Source organism: Lissotriton vulgaris, chromosome 4_1 (genome assembly GCF_964263255.1).
Source record: "Lissotriton vulgaris chromosome 4_1, aLisVul1.2, whole genome shotgun sequence".
Classification (NCBI taxonomy): Eukaryota; Metazoa; Chordata; class Amphibia; order Caudata; family Salamandridae; genus Lissotriton; species Lissotriton vulgaris.
In genome coordinates, this window is record NC_141691.1 from 915,888,830 (window position 1) to 915,910,350 (window position 21,521).

Sequence of the window (21,521 nt, forward strand, 5' to 3'; positions counted from 1 at the left end):
ATGTTTTCCTGTATATGGCTGAACAGAAAATGCCTACTTGTTGAATGTATTGTATTAGGTTTGATGAAATCTGTATTTGGATATGAAAATAGTTGTATGACGTACTGGCAAGAATCAGAAGTACTTGTGTTTGGCACAGTTTGTAGTTTTGAACTGTGTTTTTATAAATATACAAATAAAATAACAACAACATTCTTCTTTGGCTGCGTAATTAACCTTTTAGATTGTAAGTGCTTTTGTCGTTTCGATTCTAGTGAAGGGCTCTCAATAGATGGATGGATGATTGGTGTGTCTCATGAACTTTCAATGCCCATGAAAATAGATTGAAGCGGGTAAGGGCCAGCACCATACTGTTGACGTAGGATTAGGGCAACCAATGGAACTATTTATTTTATTTGATTTCTGACCCTATTCCCTTGTGGTTGAGAAAGGGTGACTCTCCTTTTTTCTATTGTTAAAGAAGTACAACATACATTTTATGTAAGGGTCCGACATTTCTATTTTTTGGTGTGTGTGTGGCTCTGTGCGTGTGTGTGGCTCTGTGCGTGTGTGTGGCTCTGTGCGTGTGTGTGGCTCTGTGCGTGTGTGTGGCTCTGTGCGTGTGTGTGGCTCTGTGCGTGTGTGTGGCTCTGTGCGTGTGTGTGGCTCTGTGCGTGTGTGTGGCTCTGTGCGTGTGTGTGGCTCTGTGCGTGTGTGTGTGGCTCTGTGCGTGTGTGTGTGGCTCTGTGCGTGTGTGTGGCTCTGTGCGTGTGTGTGGCTCTGTGCGTGTGTGTGGCTCTGTGCGTGTGTGTGGCTCTGTGCGTGTGTGTGGCTCTGTGCGTGTGTGTGGCTCTGTGCGTGTGTGTGGCTCTGTGCGTGTGTGGCTCTGTGTGTGTGTGGCTCTGTGTGTGTGTGTGGCTCTGTGTGTGTGTGTGGCTCTGTGTGTGTGTGGCTCTGTGTGTGTGTGTGGCTCTGTGTGTGTGTGGCTCTGTGTGTGTGTGGCTCTGTGTGTGTGGCTCTGTGTGTGTGTGGCTCTGTGTGTGTGTGGCTCTGTGTGTGTGTGGCTCTGTGTGTGTGTGTGGCTCTGTGTGTGTGTGTGGCTCTGTGTGTGTGTGGCTCTGTGTGTGTGTGGCTCTGTGTGTGTGTGGCTCTGTGTGTGTGTGGCTCTGTGTGTGTGTGGCTCTGTGTGTGTGTGGCTCTGTGTGTGTGTGGCTCTGTGTGTGTGTGGCTCTGTGTGTGTGGCTCTGTGTGTGTGGCTCTGTGTGTGTGGCTCTGTGTGTGTGTGTTGCTCTGTGTGTGTGGCTCTGTGTGTGTGTGGCTCTGTGTGTGTGTGGCTCTGTGTGTGTGGCTCTGTGTGTGTGTGGATCTGTGTGTGTGTGGATCTGTGTGTGTGTGGCTCTGTGTGTGTGTGTGGCTCTGTGTGTGTGTGTGGCTCTGTGTGTGTGTGGCTCTGTGTGTGTGTGGCTCTGTGTGTGTGTGGCTCTGTGTGTGTGTGTGGCTCTGTGTGTGTGTGTGTGTGTGGCTGTGTGTGTGTGGCTGTGTGTGTGTGGCTGTGTGTGTGTGGCTGTGTGTGTGTGGCTGTGTGTGTGTGGCTGTGTGTGTGTGGCTGTGTGTGTGTGGCTGTGTGTGTGGATGTGTGTGTGTGGATGTGTGTGTGTGGATGTGTGTGTGTGGCTGTGTGTGTGTGGATGTGTGTGTGTGGATGTGTGTGTGTGTGGATGTGTGTGGGTGTGGATGTGTGTGTGTGTGTGTGTGGCTGTGTGTGTGTGTGTGTGGCTGTGTGTGGGTGTGTGTGTGGCTGTGTGTGGGTGTGTGTGTGTGTGGCTGTGTGTGGGTGTGTGTGTGTGTGGCTGTGTGTGTGTGGCTGTGTGTGTGGCTGTGTGTGTGTGTGTGGCTGTGTGTGTGGCTGTGTGTGTGTGTGTGTGTGGCTGTGTGTGTGGCTGTGTGTGTGTGGCTGTGTGTGTGGCTGTGTGTGTGGCTGTGTGTGTGGCTGTGTGTGTGGCTGTGTGTGTGGCTGTGTGTGTGGCTGTGTGTGTGGCTGTGTGTGTGGCTGTGTGTGTGTGTGGCTGGGTGTGTGGGTGTGTGGCTCTTTGTGTGTGTGGCTCTTTGTGTGTGTGGCTCTTTGTGTGTGTGGCTCTTTGTGTGTGTGGCTCTTTGTGTGTGTGGCTCTTTGTGTGTGTGGCTCTTTGTGTGTGTGGCTCTTTGTGTGTGTGGCTCTTTGTGCGTGTGGCACTTTGTGTGTGTGGCACTTTGTGTGTGTGGCTCTTTGTGTGTGTGGCTCTTTGTGTGTGTGGCTCTTTGTGTGTGTGGCTCTTTGTGTGTGTGTGGCTCTTTGTGTGTGTGGCTCTTTGTGTGTGTGGCCCTTTGTGTGTGTGTGGCTCTTTGTGTGTGTGTGGCTCTTTGTGTGTGTGTGTGGCTCTGTGTGTGTGTGTGTGTGGCTCTGTGTGTGTGTGTGTGGCTCTGTGTGTGTGTGTGTGTGGCTCTGTGTGTGTGTGTGGCTCTGTGTGTGTGTGTGGCTCTGTGTGTGTGTGTGTGGCTCTGTGTGTGTGTGTGTGGCTCTGTGTGTGTGTGTGGCTCTGTGTGTGTGTGTGGCTCTGTGTGTGTGTGTGGCTCTGTGTGTGTGTGTGGCTCTGTGTGTGGCTCTGTGTGTGTGGCTCTGTGTGTATGTGTGGCTCTGTGTGTGTGTGTGGCTCTGTGTGTGTGTGTGGCTCTGTGTGTGTGTGTGGCTCTGTGTGTGTGTGGCTCTGTGTGTGTGTGTGGCTCTGTGTGTGTGTGTGGCTGTGTGTGTGTGTGTGTGGCTCTGTGTGTGTGGCTCTGTGTGTGTGGCTCTGTGTGTGTGGCTCTGTGTGTGTGGCTCTGTGTGTGTGGCGCTGTGTGTGTGTGGCTGTGTGTGTGTGGCTGTGTGTGTGGCTGTGTGTGTGTGGCTGTGTGTGTGTGGCTGTGTGTGTGTGGCTGTGTGTGTGTGGCTGTGTGTGTGTGGCTATGTGTGTGGCTGTGTGTGGCTGTGTGTGTGGCTGTGTGTGTGGCTGTGTGTGTGGCTGTGTGTGTGGCTGTGTGTGTGTGGCTGTGTGTGTGTGGCTGTGTGTGTGTGGCTGTGTGTGTGTGGCTGTGTGTGTGGCTCTTTGTGTGTGTGGCTCTTTGTGTGTGTGGCTCTTTGTGTGTGTGGCTCTTTGTGTGTGTGGCTCTTTGTGTGTGTGGCTCTTTGTGTGTGTGGCTCTTTGTGTGTGGCTCTTTGTGTGTGTGGCTCTTTGTGTGTGTGGCTCTTTGTGTGTGTGGCTCTGTGTGTGTGTGGCTCTGTGTGTGTGTGTGTGGCTCTGTGTGTGTGTGGCTCTGTGTGTGTGTGGCTCTGTGTGTGTGTGGCTGTGTGTGTGTGTGGCTGTGTGTGTGTGTGGCTGTGTGTGTGTGTGGCTCTGTGTGTGTGTGGCTCTGTGTGTGTGTGTGGCTCTGTGTGTGTGTGTGGCTCTGTGTGTGTGTGTGGCTCTGTGTGTGTGGCTCCGTGTGTGTGTGGCTCCGTGTGTGTGTGGCTCCGTGTGTGTGTGGCTCCGTGTGTGTGTGGCTCCGTGTGTGTGTGGCTCCGTGTGTGTGTGGCTCCGTGTGTGTGTGGCTCCGTGTGTGTGTGGCTCTGTGTGTGTGTGGCTCTGTGTGTGTGTGGCTCTGTGTGTGTGTGGTAAAAAAAAGGAGGTGGAGATGGACGGAGCATGTGAACCAATCAAACACTCCCACCCAGTCCACAGATCTGGGTTTGATCCATCACGGTTCTTTTGCCCACTCTGCCACCCCAGTTCAGACATGTCCATATGCAAATCAGTCTGACCCTGTGCCTCATGGGAACAGTCCAGCCCGAATTGCCAAGCCATGCCTTCCCTGGACCAGAAACAAGCTTCGGAGGACCAGTTTCTGGCATTTCAGCCGTCTTCAGCCCGGCCTGCTTGAATCCAGTGGCAAAGTGAGCAAGGGACTCACTTATGAGCATACCCTGCCAACTTACGGCGAACAAAGCGGTACAAAAAGGGGTGGTGATGGACGGAGCATCTGAACCAATCAAACACTCACACCCAGTCAACAGATCTGGGTTTGATCCATCACGGTTCATTTAGCTGAGCTAACTATAACTCCCGCCCCTGCAATGCACTGCTTATGACCTCACATATTACATCACTCATGAAATAGTCAGTGACATCACTGACTATGTCCCCGGGGGCTCCATACCCCAGGGCCTGGCTATTTCAAGTGGGTGCCTCCAGAGCTCCCACTCACCACTGGGATCGAAGGGGGAGCATCAAGGCAACCCCAGTCCGTTCTGGCTCCCCGCCTCCTGCCGGAGCTGGCACTGCTTTGACACAGAGGGAGCTGCTAACATAAAGCTCCCTCTCTGTCAAAGCAATTGTGCTCGCTTTCAGCAAGCGAGAACATTTCACTGCTCTCCCTTGCTGAAGGTGAGCACAGTTTTCTATGGCTTGGCAGGAGCGGTGAAGCTCCCGCCCAGCCATAGCAAACAGATATATTGGGCACCCAGAGACACAGCAGGAGGCGACACTCTGGGGTGACAGTCCCAACGGCCATCTCCTTTTTTTTTTAGAATTTGCTCCTGGGAGGTGGTGGTGCCCGGAGCTGTGGGGGTGGTGTAGCACCCTGCATTCAATGTAAGTAAAGGCCCGAGGAAGTGGCAGTTCTCAAGGTTTGGAGGGGACTGTGTGGCCCCCATTAATTGAAGTTAAAGCCCTGCCGGGGAGGTAGAAGCATCCAGAGCTGCAGGTAGGGTCCACATGGCCCACCTGCATTTATTTTATACCACTGGAGCTGTAGGGGGTTTGAGAGAGCACCCCAATTTAATGAATAAACACAGCCCCAGGGAGGTGGTGGGCCTTTGGTGTGTGTCGTGCGGGCACCCAAAGCAGAATTCAAAACAAAAACCCTGGGGTTTATTCAAGCCCTAGGAGGGGGACCTCGTGCGCCCTTCCTATATTTTTCATATGCTCCAAGGATTTGGCCCACCCGGGTGGGCTTCTTTTAACAGACGGGAAGGAACCCACACACCTTTTTCTTTCAACTTTGCTGCAAGTTCCCCTGTCGAATTAGCGGGCAAAATTAAATGTAAAAAAATACTTTACTATCTCTGTGGCAACCCCCCTTCACTATACAGGGCTCGAAAAATCCGACAAATGGTACTAGTCCTGCAGGTCTAGTACCTTGAAAAATCTCCTCGACCTAACAGTAACCTACCTGACTTCCGTCTCTGAAAGCGGAGCAAATGTGACAAGATAATAAGATTTAAAGGCATCTTTATTGCTCATTTGCTAAAAAGGCCTTTACATCTTGTTATCTTGTCACATTTGCTCAGTTTTCAAAGACGGAGGACAAAAGTTAGTATGTTTTCCTACTCGCCAGAAAGGGCGAGTAGGACCTAAAAATAGTTCAACCTCATAAAATCTACCCCGCAAATGCGAGCGGTCGAGTGGATTTGTCGAGCCCTGCTATATCTGGGGTGTCAGCGTATTCCTACCCTGACCCCTTTTCTTTAGTTTTTACTTTTTTTTTTTTAATGGGACGTTGCTTCAAGTCCAGTCCCAAGAGGTTTGCTATCATTTCCTGGTTGAAGTGTTGACAGGCAATCAAATTTCAGAGGGATCCGCGAGTCCACTGCATGGGGGCATGGCAAAAGGCTGTGCACAGTGTGTGGTTGGATTCCTGAGGAAGGGTGGTTGGCCACAAGCCAGGCCCTGTGGCTAACCTCTCGCCACGCATAGCCAAAGGTAGTACACAGCGTGGAGGTGGAAGCAGGGCCTGGCCCCTCCCTTAAGTATGTGTTGCTTGGTGGGTGCCCCATATGGGCACCAAGCTATTTTTTAGAGAGGCTCTGAGGCATGGGGTCCCCGCAGGCCACAAAAGGCTTGGGAGAGGGGCAACATTACAGAAGCAGCAGCAAGTGTTGCAAGCGTACACAGCAGCAGAAGAGCTACAGAAATGATAAGCACAGATAAAGACGAGTAGGAGATAAGATCTCTTAGAAAGGACGGCCATTTTGGAGTGAAGCTTCAAGCCTCTCCCTATGCGTGAAGCAGAAGCTGAAAAAGTACCTGGGGTGCCATCTTAAATGTGAGGCTTGTACTACAGTCTTAACAAAACTGCAAAAAGCCTACTGTAATAAAAAAAGAATACTGAAAAAAAACTGTCTGAACGCAATGCACAAATGAAATTAAAAGTTTAATGTGTGATCACTCAGATGTTTTTTTCAAATGTAAACAGTCCCTCCGGCATTAGAGTGCAAGCTCTCCATGGAAGGTGGAATGATACTTGAAAACATAAGAAATGTCCACGAGTCTGACAATAAGAAAAAAAGAGAGACTACCTCTATGACATAACAATCCTAACAAAACGGAACAACGATAGGCCAAAAAATCTATGAGTATATGAACACAACATTATCCTTAAAGTTAAGGAAAACCCATCAGTCACCACTCGATACCGCCCTGGTCATCATCTGGGACTCCTTAGATGTTACCATCGTGTGTCATAAATGATGAGACTATGGACCTGATGACAGTGTCCTTCATCAAATTATGTATTCAAGTTAAGTAATTGGGAGCTTCCTCGGAGTCTGATGATGGTGGGGAGGGATCCGGGGTGCAGTGTCCTGAGGTGGTGTAGCAGTCCCCTGGGCCATGCCGATGTTCCTTGTTGCGAACGCTTGTTGATCATTGGGATTGCCATTGACCACGTTCTACTGTGAGGACTGCTCTGTAGTAGGCCCTCGCCTACCTCTCCTTATGTGATTGCATCAATGCCACAAATGCCATTCATGGGGTTCTTGTTTCGGTTATGTTTTTGTTTGGATTGATATAGCACCATGTAAGAAAATTGGCGAAGGTATTGATATTGACCGGGGGATTCTGGGAGCACAAGAGCGATTCCCTTCATTGTTTGGCAGGTTTAACGAGGTGCCGCCCTGCCCCCGGGATGTGGGCCGCACCTGGCTGTATTCCTCCTGTTTGGATCTGACCTTATTGGTCCGGGAGTGTTAACTGCTTTTTCACTTGTATAATTTGTGCCTCTTTATTTGCTTCGCCGCCAAAAATAAAGTTTTTAAAAAAAAAAGTAATTGGGAGCTGTGTCCACGCCAGGTCTCAAAATATTCCCTAGGACCCCTTTCTATCGTATTGTTTTCTTTTTTAGGAGGAATGATACACCAAACCATCATTAGCTAGTGCTGTGAGGGAAATGCTCCTATTGGTGGAGTCAGAATCTACTCTATATTTTAAAGCATTGGTAAGAATAAGTTTTGCGAAACGCTGCCTGACATGCGAGCCATACAAAGCTCCGCCGTACCTAAATATGCTCCTGCTTCGGCCCATCTTTGAAGATAAACATTACTTTATGTAGGGCAAGCTCACCAGGAACGCCGCTATTAAGGGGTTCATTCAGAGTATACCCTTGTCAGTATAGTTTGGCGAACTGTTTGCCTCCTTCTTCCAGAGATTGTGAAGGCAACAGTGTGCAGCCTCCCCAGCAGTTTAGTGTGAAACAAAAGAGGTAGAATTTCTTTTTTTCCTCGCTGCCTTTAGCATACAGGTAGTATGCTCGGGCTCCCGAGCACCATTTCTCCCACAGCTTCTGAAGAAAAGCGCAGCTGCCTTCTTTGTGCACGGAGGATCACTATGATGTGACTACTTCTCTGTAAATACACAAGTACCGAGGGGCCTTCTGGCGTCCCAACGTCACTGTAATGAGGAAATATACGGGAGCTTATAATAAAATACATTTTCTCTTCTATATTTTACAATCTTTTCTACGAGTCAAAGCATTCCTTTTCAATCTTTCACAACAAATGCAGGATATGTAGGGTAATTAAGAAACAAGAACCTTGAAGACAAAAGCATGTTAACACTATAAAAACGTTTCTTCGATTTGCATGTTATAAAAGATTAATCACTTACAAGTTGTCCTACTGTAGGGCCAGCATACCAAAACTTCTTCCTATTTTTTTGGTTCATAGTGGGAGTAGGAAAAACAGAGCAAAAACAGGGCATGTTTTAATGTTCAGTTCAGTTCAGCTTAACTTTATTTCGGCTAATATAGCCATAAAAGCAGGAAGTACAGACAAGGAAAACATTTACAGACAAATATATAAAATACCCTTGACAACAATTGATCACATGAACACATTACAATTAATATAGTGGGGCAGAGTAACAATTGATTCAGTAGCAAGTAATTATATATTATTACATAAAATCCAGATAAGACAATAAAAAAGGTTGTTTCCTGGTTAAAAAGCCAGATTAAAAGCCAAAGTTTAAAACCTTTAAAACCACGCAATTTTTACAAAAAGTGAACTCTGTGCATTCTGCATTATTTAATGCTATGAAAGAAAACTACAGGTTCCAATATTGTATTACAATTTGTATCCAAGTCGTTTCCTGATGAGATACACATTGAATAAGAACCTGCTTGTGCAAAAAACCACCAATTGTGAGGCATTAGACTTAATGATACGCTCAGCCTCTTTATACGACCCGACACCCATATTTTTACCGAGGGATTTTATCCAGCGCTGTCTAGGTAACGTATAAGCGGAACAAAAAAACAATAGATGGACATCATCTTCCTTTGCCTTTAGTGAGCAAAGGGTACAGATACCATCCTCATTTTTACATCCCCATCTACATGTATGAGCATTAGTCTGTAATACCCCATATCTAAATTGCAAATATAAGGTTTTTGCTAATGGTGGTCTTATCTCGTCCATAAATGGTTCAAATGCAGCGTTATCTTTTATAGTCAGAAATTTCTGAGTCAATGTGCCAATAGATGGACAGTGGGATGGCTCGTCCTTGACATAGGACAAATAAGTAGATTTTAGAACCTTTTTACACACCGATGTCATATTCTGGGGTTCGTCCCAAAAATGGGACAGCCCTAACCTGGTACACCAAAGTTCAATATGTTTTAACCATGCAATTTTCTTGTACTCATCAATCTGGGTAATTTCTATCAGTCCACTTTCATAGTTACACAACTCCGGGGTTGTCCATAACCGTACCCAATACAGCAATGGCCTAAGAGCTGCTTGGTAATCTGTCCGCTTAAGATCCAAATCCAAAAATACTGGAACTAGGGGGGGTTCTAGTTGGTAAATTTAGTAACCTGCGTAAAAAGTGGTTTTCTTCCCGTTCAAAGTTGTGTTTACAGCAATGCCCCCAGACCTCAGCACCGTAAAGTGCAGCTGATTGGGCCTTTGCCTCAAATACTTCCAGTGCCGGCGTAATGGCTTTGGAATAACTAGCTCCGTGCACTTTTAGGATGGGCATCGGGTTTTGCTTAAAAGCCAACCTACCTAATGTCAGGTGTCCCTTCCATGAACGGTTACTATCCAACGTAATACCTAGATAGTTGAAACTCCCCACATATTCCAATTTTTGATTATTTAAGGCCAAGTTCTTCCTAAAGGACTTTTGAGGATTTATTGACATATATTTTGTTTTAGATGAATTTATTTCCAACCCCTTCTTTACACAGTAACCATGAAATGAGTTCACCAGATTTTGAAGGCCCTTCGGAGTCTGTGAGATGAGGATTGTATCGTCGGCAAAAAGCAATGACGTAATTGCCTCATCTCCTAACCTCGGGGAGTCATGATCACAATCCCTTAAATAAGTAGGTATATCATTAACGTACAATGAAAAGAGCGTGGGCGCCAGCACACAGCCTTGGCGCACACCACGGCTTACAGGTATGGGCTTCGAAAGTTCACCTCCCTTTCCCCATCTAACTTTTGCATAGTTCCCTGTGTGTAATCGAATAAGTTCATTAAGAAGCTCGCCTGGGACCCCCAAGTCTCTTAGTGTAATCCACAGAAGATTCCGTGGTACGAGGTCGAAGGCGGCCCGCAAATCTATAAATGCCACATACAAACTGCCCTTTCTTATGTTGATATACTTCCAGCAGATGCACGTGAACCTGAACACTTGATCCACCGTACTAACTTATGATCTGAACCCTGCTTGGTATTTAGACAATATTTGTATCCCATCCATCCATTCTATAAGTCTATTTAAAATATGTCTGGCGAAAACCTTCTGTAAAAGATCAATTAGACTGATTGGGCGATAATTGCCCGGATCGTAGTGATCTCCTTTTTTAAAAATTTTTACAATTTCTTCCCCTTTCCAACTATCAGGGATTGGTGTTCCAGCCACTATAGAATTACATAAAAAGTTAATGTATGGCCCCCATACTTCAACATCATGTTTTAGTAGGTCTCTAGGAATCCTATCCGGTCCTGGTGCTTTACCTGCTTTAATAGCCCCTAGTGCCTGCATAGTCTCCTCCATACTAAATCTTAATGGCGCTATGCTCCGTTCTAAATAGCTCTCTAAATTTTGTGTGCGCGACCCCTCTTCATCTTCTGAGTAAAGTTTAGCGAAGTGGTCACACCAGGTTTTTTCATCTAGATAAAGATCCTTGAGTGATCTACCCTTTCTGTTGCCTTTTGATATTAAGCTCCAAAAGGTACCTTGATCTCTCAGTTTAGCTGCTATTAGTAAATCATCCCATAGTGCATCATCCCATGTTTTTTTCGTCTGGGTCAAAATTTTATTATATGCATGTCTACTTTCTTTTATAGAATGGGAGTTTTTAGTTTTAACAGCCTGGATCAGATGGTACTTTGCTAGACGACATTCTTTATTATACCAAGGGTTAACCAACTCTAAATGATTTGAAGTCTCATCCCTTTTACAAGCTTTACTCAGAAGGGGGCCTAGAGCATTGTTGGAACCTGGGATGTCAGGTCACCTAGGGTAGCCTGGCCTAGGGTAAGACACAAATACTAGAGGCACATGTGTGAAGGTTGCAAACCACCCAGCAGTAAATCAACGCAATAACACCTAAAAATGACACTACACCACTGTTTGGAAAAATACGAGTCTGTTTATAAAAATAATACTCTTTGCTTTATGCCTTGGGAAACCACAGTTCAGTACATACAGTTGTCATGAAATTATTAATACTACATTCAGGAGCACCAACTTATAACATTAATCAGCATCAAAAGTACATTTCATTAAACTCTAGAATTGATTAAATTCGACTATTATGAGAATCTATAACTTTCATCACAATACAATAGTTTAGAAGAGGCAGTGTCTGCACTTCGCTAGACAAGTTTTACTCTTTTACTCCCTCCTTTCCACCCGAAGATTTAGTGAGCCTTCCTCACTTTAGTGGCTAAAATTAAGCTCCTCAGCAAACCCACCCTGTCGGGGTACAAGCTGTCTCAAGTTTTTAGGTGCCAGAGGCTAGGAAGGAAAGACCCAAAAGAATGGTTCAGGCCTCAGTTATTTTTCACCCCTCGAGTGCACCATTGGATAATAAACGCTATAGGCTTGTCAAAGTGCAGTTATCTGGTAGCCCATCTCTCCTCTTAATGCACAGGGATTGATCAGTGCTGCACCTCTTAACTCAGAAGGAGTCAGACGAACGGAGCTCAGCCAGTTCTCCTCTGCCACCCCTTTGAATTCCCCGCTTACTTGGCAGTGTGCTCTGGGGGGTGTGTTCCGCTGCAACACCCCCTCCCCGCTTTCAGGACACTCTCGTGCAGAGATCAGGCCTCCCCGCTCCCTCACAGAGCAGCGGAGGCCTTCTCGATGGTATCACGGGGCACTTCACCGGGCGCCGGCCGCTCAGCGGAGCCGCTTCCCTCCTTGGCGCTTCACCTCAGTGCCGGCCGGCGGTTCCTTCACGGAGGCGCCAATGCGCACGCGCAAGAGATAGGCGTCTCGGCCTCAGAGTCTGCTCCGTCGTCTGTTCACGGAGCAGCGTCTCCGCAGCGGGCCTGCTCGATCATAGGCCCCTCCTGAGGAAACAACCCGGCTCAGCTAGGACCATGCGCGGTAGCGCTGGGATTCATTCACTTTGCTCCCTTCTCTCTCTCCTATGGAAGTGCTATCACAGAGCGCGATCGATGCCCCAGGGGTCCCGCTCACCGTTGACACAAAGGGAACCAAACCCCAACTCCTCGCTCCTCTACCTCACAGGAGGGGAGGCTTGCCACACGCCACAGGACCAGTCACTGGTAAGGAATCCTCAATGTCATTAAGAGAAGGAGCTTCCTTCTCACTCTAACGAGGGAGGGTAGAAGGGGGGAACCCTTTGCGTTGGAACCCCAAATCTCCTAGTTCCGCAATAATCCACAACCCTTCTTTACTGGACAGTTAAAGGGGCCCAGGCGATCTCCTAATTCAGTTCCCAAGGAAAGGACCTCCTCAGCTCCACAGACGTCTGGGATAACCCCTTCACCTAACTATCCAGGGTCAACAGGATGAACTAACTTGGCTAGGTCAACAGGAATGGGGGGTGGAAAAACCTAGACAGAGGGCTACCATTGTAGAGCAATCCACCCTTCAGGATCCTACCCCTACCAGACCTCAGCCTTCACTCTAGCTGTTCCTCACTGGCAAGACAAAATGGCTGTCCAGCATTCCGCCTTTTATAGGCTGACCCTCAGGGGTCCGGAAGGGACCAGAAGGTTCTGGAATGCCCTATTCTACTCTATGGGACAGGTTCTAGGTTTGTCAGTTGGGACAGTTGGTAGCCACCATTTTGTGACTCCAACTATATTCCTGTCAGAAAAGGCCTCTAGGCCTGAGGTGAAACACTATGAGGGTGAAAGAACACCTATCCCCTTTGACCAACACCTTGAAAAAGCTAGTGGACACAAAAATTAATAAAGGTATGAGGGGCAGAAAGGGGACAAAATAAATAATAAATTGGAGGGACTACGCAAAAAAACCAGACAGGTCTAACACGCGTCCCCCCCAGCTGAAAGTGGGGAGAACTACCCAACCCCTTGGGAGTCCTCATCACTAAGGCGGAAATACCTGGAGAGACCGTCTGCATTGGCGTGGTCCACTCCAGGCCGATGTTCCACCCGGAAGTCCATTCCCTGTAGGGAGGTGGACCACCTCAACAGCTTGGGATTCTCCCCCTTCATTTGCATCAGCCAACGAAGGGGTCGGTGGTCAGTCTTAACCAGGAAGTGCGAGCCAAAAAGGTATGGCCGCAGCTTCTTCAGAGCCCACACCACCGCAAAAGCTTCCCTCTCAATTGCACTCCACTTCTGTTCCCGGGGAAGCAGTCTCCTGGATAAGAAGACCACAGGCTGATCCAGGCCCTCTTCATTTAGTTGCGATAACACTGCCCCAATGCCATGTTCTGATGCATCTGTCTGGACAATGAACTCCTTGGAGAAGTCTGGGGCCCTCAGGACCGGTGCCGCACACATTGCCTGCTTCAGTTTCTCAAAAGCTTGCTGACAAGCGTTCGTCCAAACTACCCGTCGAGGTTGTTTCTTAGAGGTGAGCTCTGTGAGAGGCGCTACAATAGTGCCATACCCCTTCACAAAGCGACGGTAGTAGCCTGCGAGGCCCAGGAAATCTCGGACCTTAGTCTGTGTCTTGGGGGGTTCCCAGGCCATGATTGCCTCAATCTTTGCCTGTAAGGGCTGCACTGTCCCCCTACCCACCAAGTGTCCAAGGTACACAACCGACCCCTGCCCAATCTGGCATTTGCTGGCCTTGATTGTCAATCCAGCTTGTTTCAGGGCCTGGAGAACTGTTTGCAAATGTTGCAAATGGTCCTCCCAACTGCTACTGAAGACAGCAATGTCATCCAGGTAAGCAGCAGAGAAACTCTGCATTCCAGAGAGGACCTGGTTCACCAGCCGCTGAAATGTGGCGGGGTCATTTTTGAGCCCAAAGGGCATCACGCAAAATTGGAAGTGTCCCTCAGGCGTGGAGAAGGCTGACCTTTCCTTTGCTCTATCTGTCAAGGAGATCTGCCAGTACCCCGAAGTGAGGTCAAAGGTACTTAGGTATTGGGCAGCTCCTAGCCGGTCAACTAATTCATCCGCCCTAGGGATCGGATGAGCATCAGTCTTTGTAACCGAGTTCAGTCCCCGGTAATCCACACAGAACCTCAGTTCTGGTGTGGTGCCTGGTGGAGCGGCTTTTGGCACTAGCACCACCGGACTGGACCAAGGGCTGTTGGAAGGTTCTATAACTCCCAGCTCTAGCATCTTGGCGACCTCTCCATGGATGCTAGCCTTCACCTTGTCAGACAGCCGGTAGGTCTTCGACTTCACTGGTGGGCTGTCCCCTGTGTCCACATCATGGGTACACAGGTGAGTCCTTCCCGGGACAAGGGAGAACAACGTAGAGTACTACTCCAGTATCTGGCGGCAGTCTTCCCGCTGCTCAGGAGTTAGAGTGGGAGAGAGAATCACTCCCTCCACTGACCCATCCTTCTCTTGAGACGAGAACAAGTCCGGGAGAGGTTCGCTTTCCGCTTCCTCTCCCCCATCAGTCACCATCATCAAAATGACCTCGGGCCTCTCATGGTGGGGTTTGAGTCGGTTGGCATGCAGCACTCGTAGGGGCTGTCGAGGGGTCTTAAGGTCCACCAGGTATGTGGCCTTACCCTTCTTCTCCAACACTTCAAATGGGCCTGTCCAGCGATCCTGGAGGGCACTAAGCTCTCCAGGTTCCATCACCCACACTTTCTGGCCAGGCTCCAATTCCACCTGGTGAGCATTGTGGTCATACCACTCTTTCATGACTGCCTGGCTGGCCTCCAAGTTGTCAGAAGCTTGCTTCCACAACTTCGCCATTTGGCTCCTGAAGGCCAGCATGTAGCTCACCACATCCTGGGGTGGTTTCCTGGGAGACTTCTCCCAACCATCCTTCACCAGGCTGAGAGGACCGCGTACAGGGTGCCCATACAGAAGTTCAAAGGGGCTGAAGCCCACTCCCTTCTGTGGCACTTCCCTGTAAGAGAATAACAAACAGGGTAGGAGGACGTCCCATTTCCTCCGCAGGCTTTCGGGCAGACTTCTAATCATGCCCTTCAAGGTCTTGTTGAACCTCTCAACCAGTCCATTCGACTGGGGGTGATAAGGAGTGGTGAACCGGTAGGTCACCCCACACTCCTTCCACATCGCCCGCATATAAGCTGACATGAAGTTGGTCCCCCTGTCAGACACAACTTCCTTGGGGAATCCCACTCGGGTAAAGATCCCCATTAGGGCTCTAGCCACTACAGGTGCAGTGACTGTCCTCAGAGGAATTGCCTCTGGGTACCGTGTGGCATGGTCCACCAGAACCAGGATGAACCTGTGACCAGCTGTTGTTGGTGGATCTAAAGACCCCACAATGTCAATGCCCACCCTCTCAAAGGGTATGCTAACGACTGGAAGTGGTTCCAGGGGAGCCTTCAGCTCCACCCCTGTTTTCCCACTGGCCTGGCAAGATACACATGTCCGACAGTAAGTGTTGGACGCCACTTTCATCTGAGGCCAGTAAAAGTGGAGGACAAGCCGAGCAAAGGTCTTGTCCTGACCTAAGTGTCCTGCCAAGGGTATAGCATGAGCCAATTCCAGTAGAAAGGCTCGGTATTGTTGCGGGACTACCAAGGCCCTTGATGAACCAGGTAAGGGTACCTTGGGTTCACTGTAGAGGAGTCCATCCTCCCAGTAAATATGGTAGTGTCCCGTAACATCACCTGCTGCCTGGGCTTCAGCCTGTCGCCTCAGTCCCTCAAGGGTAGGGCACTCCCTCTGCCCCTTACAGAATTCCTCTCTGGTAGGACCTCCCTCCACATGCCACTCAGCAGGGATGGGTAAATCCTCCAGAGAGTCTACTTCCCCCTCCACGGACTCCTGGTCCACCACCGCAGGTGGCCGATGTGTCACATGGGGTGTGGAAGTCGAAGCAGGTTCTTCCTGTCTCCGGGTTTGTCCCTTTTTGGCAGCGGGTTGGGCCATTGTTCCAGGCTCCAACCCAGGCGAACTCCCTCTTCGGGCAGTCGCAGACCGTGTGCTCACACAGGCCAAGTCAGGTGTACCCAGCATCGCAGAGTGCGTCCGGTATTCCACCTCTCTCCAAGCGTTGTGCTCCATGTCATTCCCCAACAGACAATCAACTGGCACGGCAGGGCTTACGGCAACTCGAAGTGAACCTGCAACCCCCTCCCACTCAAAGGGAACCTCAGCCACTGGATAGTGGCCCATTCTGCCGTCAGCCATCGCGGCGGGGTGGAGTACATGGGGAACCACCTGCTCTGGAGACACCAGTTGACTTCTCACCATAGTCATACTGGCTCCTGTATCTCTCAGAGCCTCCCCTCTCTGGCCATTGATGGTGACCCATTGCCCATACTTGGCAGTATTTGGGGGCACCTGGATCTTAGGAACCATCTCCCGTTCTCCCAGGGACACTAAGGTGACACCCGCCCACTCACCCCCCTTATCTAAGGGCAACTCCTCCCCGAGCGCTACACTAGCTACTCCCGGTGGTTTTCCTCCGGTGGGAGTGGGTGGTCTCTTTGGGCATCTGACATCTCCCTTGTAATGTCCAACACCACCACACTCAAAACAGTGGAGAACCCTTGGCTGCTGGCTTTGGCCAGGATTAGGGTTTCTGGGCGGGTTTGCCTTAGGGGTGAAACCTGTTCCCTTTCCTTGGAAATTGTTTTGGGGACCTTTAGAGAACTCCCTCTTTTTATCTCCCCCCTCCTTCTTCTGGGGGGCGCCCTGTCCGGTCTTTTGGGAATCCCCTCCAGTCCCCTTTGAGGACACCCGGGTACTTGCCCAGATGTCCGCCTCCTCTGCAAGCTTCCGGGGATTGGTCAGCTTGCTGTCCACCAGGTGTTGGCGCAGCTCGGGAAAACATTTCTCGAGGAGGTGCTCTTTCAAAAATAGATCATACAACCCCTCATAATCCTTCACCTCACTGCCCTTGACCCAGCCCTCTAAGGCTTTCTTGGCGTAATCTAAGAAATCCACCCAATTCTGGGTACTCAGTTTATGACTTCCCCTAAATTTTTGTCTGTATTTTTCGGGGGTAAGGCCAAACTTTTTCACCAGCGCCACTTTCATTGTAGGGTAGTGGGTTTGCTCATCCTGCTCCAGAGCCAACAAGGTATCCCTGCCTGCAGGTGGCATATATTTATACAGTCCATCCCCCCAGTGAGTTTCTGAGATCCCATGAGCCCTTAAAGAGACTTCATATGCGGCTAACCATTTGGCAATGTCATCACCTGTGGTGTAACTAGCAATAACATCCTTGGGTAGATAGGGTCTGGGTTCTCTGGTGTTTACTTTGTTTTCGCTGCCACCATTGTTTGGATTAGGAGACCTTAATGTCAAGGCTTGAAGGTCTAGCTCCTTTAAGGTTCGTTCGTGGGCCAACCTCCTGTCCTCCCGCTCCATTTCTAATTTAGCTAACTCCAATTTCAGTCTCCTCTCTTCCCTCCTGTCTTCCAGCTCGGCGTCAGTAAAACTCCTCACTGAGACGCTGCTGCCCTCCCTTGAAAGTGTCCTGGGACCTGTCAGCAGATTCCCGCCTTCAGCTTGGTACAGCTTTGCGGTCTCAAGGACAGTGTCCCTATCACCCTCTTCTGTGTCCTGTTCCTCCTCTATATGAGCTTCCACCCATGCCCTTATGCTGGTCTGTAACTCGCTTTTCTTGGCACCTTTTTTGAAGAATACCCCCTGTCGTTGACACCACTCTTTAAGTTGGGTCACAGTGTATGTCTCTAGCTCTTCAAGGTTTAATTCCATTCTTTAAATATGGGATCAAATGAGCACTCAGGAGAGAACTAAGAAGCGTGATCTGAGGATAACCTCCACCCACCACCAGGAACAAATTTGGAAAAACAAAAGTCAAATTAGGAGGGCCGCTAGGAGAAAACTCCTGGTGTAGGCTAGTGTATTACGTTTAATTACTACTGAGTAGCTGCAACCACAGTCAGGATCCCACCGCTAGACACCAATTTGTTGGAACCTGGGATGTCAGGTCACCTAGGGTAGCCTGGCCTAGGGTAAGACACAAATACTAGAGGCACATGTGTGAAGGTTGCAAACCACCCAGCAGTAAATCAACGCAATAACACCTAAAAATGACACTACACCACTGTTTGGAAAAATACGAGTCTGTTTATAAAAATAATACTCTTTGCTTTATGCCTTGGGAAACCACAGTTCAGTACATACAGTTGTCATGAAATTATTAATACTACATTCAGGAGCACCAACTTATAACATTAATCAGCATCAAAAGTACATTTCATTAAACTCTAGAATTGATTAAATTCGACTATTATGAGAATCTATAACTTTCATCACAATACAATAGTTTAGAAGAGGCAGTGTCTGCACTTCGCTAGACAAGTTTTACTCTTTTACTCCCTCCTTTCCACCCGAAGATTTAGTGAGCCGTCCTCACTTTAGTGGCTCCAATTAAGCTCCTCAGCAAACCCACCCTGTCGGGGAACAAGCTGTCTCAAGTTTTTAGGTGCCAGAGGCTAGGAAGGAAAGACCCAAAAGAATGGTTCAGGCCTCAGTTATTTTTCACCCCTCGAGTGCACCATTGGATAATAAACGCTATAAGCTTGTCAAAGTGCAGTTATCTGGTAGCCCCTCTCTCCTCTTAATGCACATGGATTGATCAGTGCTGCACCTCTTAACTCAGAAGGAGTCCGACGACCGAAGCTCAGCCAGTTCTCCTCTGCCACCCCTTTGAATTCCCCGTTTACTTGGCAGTGTGCTCTGGGGGGTGTGTTCCGCTGCAACACCCCCTCCCCGCTTTTAGGACACTCTCGTGCAGAGATCAGGCCTCCCCGCTCCCTCACAGAGGAGCGGAGGCCTTCTCGATGGTATCACGGGGCACTTCACCGGGCGCCGGCCGCTCAGCGGAGCCGCTTCCCTCCTTGGCGCTTCACCTCAGTGCCGGCCGGCGGTTCCTTCACGGAGGCGCCAATGCGCACGCGCAAGAGATAGGCGTCTCGGCCTCAGAGTCTGCTCCGTCGTCTGTTCACGGAGCAGCGTCTCCGCAGCGGGCCTGCTCGATCATAGGCCCCTCCTGAGGAAACAACCCGGCTCAGCTGGACCATGCGCGGTAGCGCTGGGATTCATTCACTTTGCTCCCTTCTCTCTCTCCTATGGAAGTGCTATCACAGAGCGCGATCGATGCCCTAGGGGTCCCGCTCACCGTTGACACAAAGGGAACCAAAGCCCAACTCCAAAACCTAGACAGAGGGCTACCCTTGTAGAGCAATCCACCCTTCAGGATCCTACCCCTACCAGACCTCAGCCTTCACTCTAGCTGTTCCTCACTGGCAAGACAAAATGGCTGTCCAGCATTCCGCCTTTTATAGGCTGACCCTCAGGGGTCCAGAAGGGACCAGAAGGTTCTGGAATGCCCTATTCTACTCTATGGGACAGGTTCTAGGTTTGTCAGTTGGGACAGTTGGTAGCCACCATTTTGTGACTCCAACTATATTCCTGTCAGAAAAGGCCTCTAGGCCTGAGGTGAAACACTATGAGGGTGAAAGAACACCTATCCCCTTTGACCAACACCTTGAAAAAGCTAGTGGACACAAAAATTAATAAAGGTATGAGGGGCAGAAAGGGGACAAAATAAATAATAAATTGGAGGGACTACGCAAAAAAACCAGACAGGTCTAACAAGCATCAACCAGTTTATAATGTAAATCTAAAACACCCTGGCCTCCCAATAAGGGTTCCTTACAAGATATGATGGTATCAGAAAAGGTATTATAAATATTTATCATTGAGTCTTCTTTAGCCAGGATATAGGGCCATCTCAGTGCACGTCTGTTATTAGATATCTGGGGTTCACCAGGGGAACTATTTAGTGCAACCTCCTCTTCTCGTTTAGATATAAAAGGTTGAGGGTTTAACCATAATCGGAGTGGAAAGTGATCACTCTTAGCCCCGACATCTATTTTAAGATCAATGAGTAAATACCATAAGCTCAAGGAGACCAATATGAAGTCTATATGTGACTTGCAGTTGCCTTTACAGAATGTTGGGGCTGCTGGTCTTTCCGACTGCAGGCGGATTACATGCTCTTAAATCGTGACCTACGGTCAACTGAAAAATTTGAGTTGCTGCTACAGTGCATTTAACTGACCCAATAGAATCCAAATTTGGAATGTCATTTGCTATGTCCTGTTCTTCAAGTAAGTTATCAAGGCCCAACACTGGTTCATATTTACAATTAAAATCCCCTACTACTACTACTTGAGCATTCGGTCCTAAGGTGTCTAAAAATTAGTCTAAAAGTTCTACTACCTTAGATTCTTTATTTGTTGGGTGGGGCCTATTATATATATTTATTAAATGTATAATTTCATTTCCCCTTGTCACCATCTTTAATCCCAGCAAATCAGGGGAAGGAATATTCAGTGAGGTAACTTCTATTTCTAAAGTGACTCTAACCCAGATCACCAGGCCCCCTGACGCTCTTCCTCTTGTTGAGGGAATTGCGTCACAATGAAAAGTTTTGTACCCAAGCCTATGTGGAGTTTTTAAAGACCAAGTCTCCTGGAGAAGGATGATATCATAGTCCCCAATGTAGGTACACCAAACGAGGTCCCGAAGGTTCTTGGCTAGCCCTGCTATATTCCATGATATTAATCTTAAGGATAGTTTATCATTGGGTCTGGGTGAGGGTGCATCAGCAATGTATCTTGTGTGGATTTAACAGCTAAAGGGCCAGCTTGGATACTTATTTCTTCCAGAGAGTTGTTTCCTATAATAGGTCCCTCAAGCACACTTCTGTCTATTAGACATATACTGGCCTCTTCTAGAGTACCAAAGGTATCACCAGCACAATTAATAATCTTAGCCATTTCCTCTGCTTTTTGAATGGACCAAAATGTAGACCTATCGTCGTGGTTCAGTATGGGCACTACTGCCTGTGTATGCTCAGACTCAGGATTTGTCATATTTGATTTGCCTACATGGCTACTTAAGGTTGGCCCCAAACCAGGACTATCAATCAACGTGAGTCAATCATTCTGATCCAGCGCACTCATTGCTTGATATCCGTTGTGCGTTGCGATCTCAAAGATTGGACTCCTATAAGAGTTAGGGGGCCTTGATAGAGTATTACGCTGGGGGACCTTGACTAGGTGGCTATAGAAATATCCCAAGGGGTGCACACCCACACTATTCTCACCCTGCTTCAGGGAAGCCGCTCTAAGAAGCACAGTCGCAACATGCTGGGGGTGTCTAAAATTAATGATAATACAATCACCCCTGCAAGTTTTCCTGGCATTTCCAATCCAGGGTACCCGTCTAGTTGACAATATCTGATCAGAATAATGTATCGGGAACCCGCAGTTTTTATTCAGCCAGGAAACAGTTTTATGTTTAAGCGAATTGTGTGATTGCTGGCGGAAATTGGACTCTATGGGGTGTAAAGGTGGGACATTTGAAAGTACAACTACAAATAGTTAACAAACTGGTGGGAGATTAGTTGGTCGTATTTTTCTTACTGGAGTCAAAGGGTCCCCCGTACTTGCTGGGGTTACTTTGGTCTGTATAGACTGGCCATCCAGTTGGCTCGCCTCCTTAGCTGTAGCCGTATTTACACCCCCCCCCCCGCCATTGGCTTCTGTACAACATTATCTGTTAAAATGTTCCTTTCCCTCATTTTAGGGCTCTCGCCATTGGTTATCTG

General features: G+C 48.6%; 1 protein-coding gene across 2 annotated transcripts in view; it reads right to left on the minus strand.

Annotated features, from left to right (window-relative positions):
* The window catches only part of RBFA (ribosome binding factor A), a 101,359-nt gene that overhangs the window by 69,358 nt on the left and 10,480 nt on the right, over positions 1-21,521 (minus strand). The window contains exon 2 of one of the 2 annotated variants that reach the window (XM_086965190.1): positions 7,914-7,953. The exons of the other annotated variant lie outside the window; for it this stretch is intronic. Within the exon in view, the coding sequence (XP_086821316.1) occupies positions 7,914-7,953 (40 nt within the window). The remainder of the gene's footprint in view (positions 1-7,913; positions 7,954-21,521) is intronic. 2 annotated transcript variants of the gene reach the window in all.